The following is a 6,182-nucleotide window of genomic DNA, read 5'->3' on the forward strand; positions in this document are numbered from 1 at the left end:
TAGTCTATAGTCTAGTCCATAGTCTAGTCTATAGTCTAGTCCATAGTCTAGTCTATCGTCTAGTCTATCGTCTAGTCTATAGTCTAGTCTATAGTCCAGTCTATAGTCAAGTCTATAGTCTAGTCTATAGTCTAGTCTATAGCCTAGTCTATAGTCTAGTCTATAGTCTAGTCTATAGTCTATTTTATAGTCTAGTCTATATTCTAGTTTATAGTCTTGTCTTTAGTCTAGTCTATATTCTAGTTTATTGGCTTGTCTAAAGTCTAGTCTATGGTCTACTCTATTGTGAAGTCTATCGTCTAGTCTGTAGGCTAGTTTATAATTTAGTCTATTGTCTAGTGTGTAGTCTAGTGTATAATTTATAGTCTAGTCCTTTGTCAAGTTTATAGTCTAGTCTGAATTACTCATTATTTTTCAAAGTAATTTTCCTTAGACTTTATCTCTAAAGCAATAATTTATTACAAGTTCATTTTGTTGAATAAACTAATTTCCCTAGACTTAGAATTTATGTATTTTTTGCTGTTTTTCAAACTTTTAATCTTTAATTAATAACATAAATGAGTCATTTCTGTTGTTGTTGTTATTGTTATTTTACAAAACAAAAAACCTTGAAATATTTGAAATATATTATCAAAATAGCAACCATATTGTTTTACTAACAAAAACATAATTATATGGAAAACACAAAAAAAACAAACAAACTTATTTTCCCTTCCCCCCTCAAGAAAACTTTACCCCAAACACCTACTAAATAAAAGAATTTTAATACTTAAAGCGATAATTTGTAATAAAAACCAAACCAACACAGTTACTAATTCGGAAGTTACAAATTACATTTAGTTTTTTATACTCTCCCCTTAGAAATATTGTGTTTTACACACACCCCCCTCCTCCCCTTATTTATATTTACAGAATTTATTACAATGTAATGTAAAGGGAGATGTATAAGTTTTGTAGCTGTTTTACATAAGAAAACCATATTTCGCGTTTATTATTATAGTTTTATTGTTCATATATTTGAAAATTAAATGTTGGTTGAATGACTGGTTAACCCACCATCCATCCATCCAACTAACTATCCAATCTGAAAGAAACCATCCCTCTTACATTTTTTTGAAATAATAATAATAATTGTACGTTTACTTAGTTGTTAAGTGACTATTTTTTAGTGACTAAATGACTGTGTGAACGAGTGACTGAACTGAGTGAGTGTGAGTGTGCTGAAGAAGTTAGTTTAAAACAAATTTATAATAAATATATTTTCTACTCTAGTAAATCCAACAAAGAAACATAGTTTGAGGTTAAAATTCTTTCCCTTTACAGTCTTAAACTTAATACCAAACTAAAAGGTCTGAAGGAGGAGGTGGTGAATAGGGGAGTAGAAAATATATTAGGGAAACCCTTCATTCTTTTTTCACTGTGTTTATAGGTAGACCACAATAACAAAAAAAAGAAAACTTAGTGTGAGAGAGTGGATTTCACTTCATCACCAGCTATTCTGTTGTTGAAAAAAAGGAAAATAAATAGAAAGTTTTTAATAAAAATGGTGGTCGGTTGTTTTGGTTAGAGAAAAATCAACAATTTAGTTTTTACTACATTTTCTTTTTCCCCTTCTATTTCTGTTTTATTATTGTTGTTTTTAGAACTAAATAACTAAGGAAAGTTTTAAAACGAAGGGAGATTGGTTGGGAGGAAAGGTGAAAGATAATAATTGTAAAGGTCAATGCCTTTAAATAGTTTTTACAATTGTTTATTGTGGAATGCAAGCAAGGAAGGGAAGAAAGAGAGATAGATAGAGAGAGGGAAGAGAGATTTTAAATCGTATTTCTTTAAAGTGGAATTAACAAATGAGTAGGATTAATAGGAATTATCCTTAGGATCTTTAAAATGAAACTATTTCAAAGATTTTATACTCTTCTTGGAATACGAACAAGCAAAAAGAACTACTGATCATATTTCCAACTGGTTTTAAGTTCAACATGGAATTTAGAAGCTCTGGCACCCAAAACTTGAAACGTAACATTATTCCTTAAATCTCTAGGATCTTCGGAGTATTAGCTTCCTAATAAAGTTGCAACTAGTTTTAACAAAGTTTTTAGGTTTAATTTAAAACTCATAAGGCTTAAGGAAGCTTTAGATATTAAAAAAAAAAACATTTAACAATTCACGCTTTAGTTTTGGATAACTGACAAGTTCCTTGAGCAATTTAAAGATTTTGCAAAACTATCCAATTCTTAAAGGAATATGGAAAACTGTAAGCCACTCTTAACCAAATTACCCATTACATTTTAGTTCATTAGAGAAAGCTTAAGCTTTAGGTGATAGGAAATATCATCAAACTTCTTTTCTGAAAGGTTTAGTGTCTTAGGAATGAAGTCTCCTTAAGATTTTAAGAGTCTATACACTCTAGTTGGAATATGGACATCTGTAAATAACTGAAGATCAAGTTGAACACTAGATCTTAGTTCATTAGAGAAAGCTTAAGGAAATATCATCCTAAGAGTGAAGTCTCCTTAAGATTTTGAGAATCTAAGCTCTGCGATTGTAATATGGACATCTGTACATAGCTGTAGATCAAGTATAATACCAGATTTTAGTTCAATAGAGAAAGCTTAAGCTGTGGATGATAGGAAATATCAACAAACTCCTTTTCTGAAAGGTTTAGCGTCTTAGGAGTGAATTCTCCTTAAGATTTTCAGAGTCTAAGCTCTCCAGTTGGAATATGGACATCTGTAAACAACTGTAGATCAAGTTTAATACCAGATTTTAGTTCAATAGAGAAAGCTTAAGCTTTAGACGTTAGGAAATATAATCAAACTTCTATTCTGAAAAGTTTAGCGTCTTAGGAGTGAAGTTTCCTTAACACTTAAAGAGACTAAACACTAAAGTCGGAATATGGACATCTGCACATAACTGTACATATGTCCATAATCTTTTTGGAATATGAACCAACTAAAGTCTAGGAACTTAAACTCACTTATCTAATAAGAAAGAGTTGGGAAGAAGAGTCCTTTCCATTTAGCTAATTTGACAGTTATGCTACAATGTAATGTAAAAGAGAGCAATAGTGTCTTTGCTAACTAGAAGAGATAACAATAAAACTATTGTGATTTAATTTGTAAAAGGTTTGTGACTTTGCTAACCAGTAACTTAACCTAGTAAATGTTGATGAACTGGCTAAGTGCAGCGGAAAACCCAATAAAACTAAAGAGTGCATAAAGGTTAGGTTTTAAGTAACTTTCCTGAAGTCTTGAACCCTTGAAGGTTTAGACACCCAGTTTCTTTAATTAGATTTCATTATAAAACTGACCTTAAAAATCTTTTGTTTTTCTTATAACAAAAAAAAATAAACCTTGAACTAGAGGAAGTCAAGCTTGTTATTTTTGATAAAATTAATTGTTATTTGTGGTTTATATTTTTTATTTTTATTAAAATCACTCATCAGTGACACACATTGTATTTTTAATATAATTATTAATTAATGATTAATATTGTTGTTTTCTTATTTGTTTACTTTACAGATTAAAAATCTTACAAATTTAGCCGATACTTGTCCTAGTATTGGCAAAATTGCCGGCAACATTAATAGTGCAACAACAGTAGCAGCATCTGCATCAGTATCAGCCACCAATAACAGTGGCGGTATTTATACAAGTCCCTCCAAATTGAGTGGCTCTAGTACAGTTGGTGATCAACAGCAACAACAACAACAGCAGCAGCAATCACCCTCATCTTCTTTAATTTCCTCACCTGCTTATGCTGGTGTAAAATTGCGTAAATTTTCCGAACGTTCTTTAAACTCAACGTCAGCTAACGAAAGCGGCGGAACACGTTCTCATTCCTATCGTATCTCAATGGCAAATTTGGAAGAGACACAAGAGTCCGAACTAGATGTTATATTGGGTGAATTAAGCCTTTTAGAGGCTCAGATCTCAACAGGAGATGCAAATTTTCTGCCGGCTGCCGGTGCACCAGGAGGTATGTGTACCCCTTCATCAACACGCACACATTCACGCACAAATTCCACAATATCGGGTGCCACCTCAATATCGGGTTCGTCAGATGCGGGCAGCAGTAGTACCACACATTCGTTATGTTCCTCTTCAGGTATTTCGGAAAATGGCAGTCATAGTGCTCACACACACAGTCTGAATGCCTCCTTACAAGGCCACAATGGTTTACTACAGGGAGGAGGTGGTGGTGGTGGTATTGGTGGTGGCTCCACTAGCTTGCGTGAACCACGTACTGAATCTCCCGATAATGATTCAGCTTTTAGTGATACTGTCTCACTATTATCGTCAGAATCATCAGCCTCCTCTGGCATGAGTTCAGCTTTACACCACAAACGTTTAATGGCTCAACAGCCTTGTCTGCCATTGACGGGCCAGACAAAAGCAGCTAAAATACAATTGGCTTTACATAAGTTGGAAACGGCTCCGATAAGACGTTTATTTGTTAAGGCCTTTACGGCAGATGGTGCCTCCAAGTCTTTGCTAGTAGATGAACGTATGACATGCGGGCATGTAACACGCCTACTGGCCGATAAGAATCATGTACAAATGCAACCTAATTGGGCTTTGGTAGAGAATTTAGGAGATCTACAAATGGGTGAGTTTTTAGGGCAATCTCTTGCGCTCAAGAAAATCTTCTAAAGACATTCTATCTATCTATCTATCTATCTATCTATCTATCTATCTATCTATCTATCTATCTATCTATCTATCTATCTATCTATCTATCTATCTATCTATCTATCTATCTATCTATCTATCTATCTATCTATCTATCTATCTATCTATCTATCTATCTATCTATCTATCTATCTATCTATCTATCTATCTATCTATCTATCTATCTATCTATCTATCTATCTATCTATCTATCTATCTATCTATCTATCTATCTATCTCTCTTGATTAACTTATATTTGGTCTCTTCTTCCTGCACAGAACGTCTCTTTGAGGATCATGAGCTATTGGTGGATAATTTAATGACTTGGAATTCAGATGCTGGCAATCGTGTGCTCTTCCAACAAAGATCCGATAAAATCTCTTTATTCATACGCCCTGAACTATATCTGCCGGGTCCACAAATGGCTCCCGGCTCTCAACATGATGAACATACAAGATCAATGTTGTTGGAAGAATTCTTTGAAACTAATGCCGAAATAGCGGTAGATGGTCCTTTGTACATGAAGGCTGATTCGAAAAAAGGCTGGAAACGTTATCATTTCGTTTTACGCTCTTCGGGTTTGTATTATTTCCCTAAAGAGAAAACTAAGAATGCTCGGGATTTGGCTTGTTTGACTTTGTTTAATGGTTATAATGTTTATCGGGGTTTGGGCTGGCGCAAGAAGTGGAAAGCACCTTCTGATTATACTTTTGGTTTTAAATCGGCTGTAGATTCAAGTTTGGGTAAGACTTGCCGCTCTTTGAAGATGCTGTGTGCGGAAGATTTGGAAACCATGGAGAAATGGTTGACGGCTATAAGAGTAGCCAAGTATGGCAAACAATTGTGGGATAATCACAAAGCCTTAATGGATGAATTGACCGGAGACGGTTTGTCTCAGTCTAGTTTTGCTGTTAGCATGAGAAGTGAATCGATTAGCAGTATTAGCTCGGCGGTGCCTTCCCAGTGTGGCAGTGTTTCCTCGGCTATCAGCTCTATGTCTACTTCCTCTAGTGGGGGTAGAATTTCGAGGGCTTCCTCCTCTTCCTCTAGTGGTTGTTTGTCGGATGATAATAATGGTTTCGATTCAGAGTTTACCACGGGCACTATTAAGAGAAAACCTTCCATGAAACCTAATTTGCCCTTGACCACTATGACCAGACAGCTAAAGGAGGTGGGAGAAATAACCCAGGCAGATCAAGAGGATCTAAATAATTCTCCCGAACATAGTGGCACTTTGACTAGAAGGCACAGTAGGCGTAAGTCGCAAGAGTCCAATGGTAGCGGCACTTTAAAAAGAAGACCACCCACAGCGGGCACTATGATTATGACAGGTTTGGTTAAGAGAGGTTCAGCAGAAAGCATGAATGCTAATAATTCTTCAGGATCCTCTAACTCTACGCCCACTCCCACCCCGAGTATATGTGCTAAACCATTGGTGGGAGCGGTAGCGGCTTATGATAACCAATTACCGCCTCCTCCACCGCCTCAGGTCATTAATGCCCAAGAGGTTA

At 35.2% G+C, this 6,182-nt stretch overlaps 1 protein-coding gene across 1 annotated transcript in view; it reads left to right on the forward strand.

Annotated features, from left to right (window-relative positions):
- LOC111686288 (amyloid beta A4 precursor protein-binding family B member 1-interacting protein) overlaps window positions 1-6,182 on the forward strand; it is a 36,647-nt gene that overhangs the window by 18,056 nt on the left and 12,409 nt on the right. Inside the window, exons 2-3 of the mRNA XM_046945930.1 lie at window positions 3,522-4,608; window positions 4,950-6,178. Of these exons, the coding sequence (XP_046801886.1) occupies window positions 3,522-4,608; window positions 4,950-6,178 (2,316 nt within the window). The remainder of the gene's footprint in view (window positions 1-3,521; window positions 4,609-4,949; window positions 6,179-6,182) is intronic.

The sequence above is a fragment of the Lucilia cuprina genome, chromosome 3 (assembly GCF_022045245.1).
Source record: "Lucilia cuprina isolate Lc7/37 chromosome 3, ASM2204524v1, whole genome shotgun sequence".
NCBI lineage: Eukaryota > Metazoa > Arthropoda > Insecta > Diptera > Calliphoridae > Lucilia > Lucilia cuprina.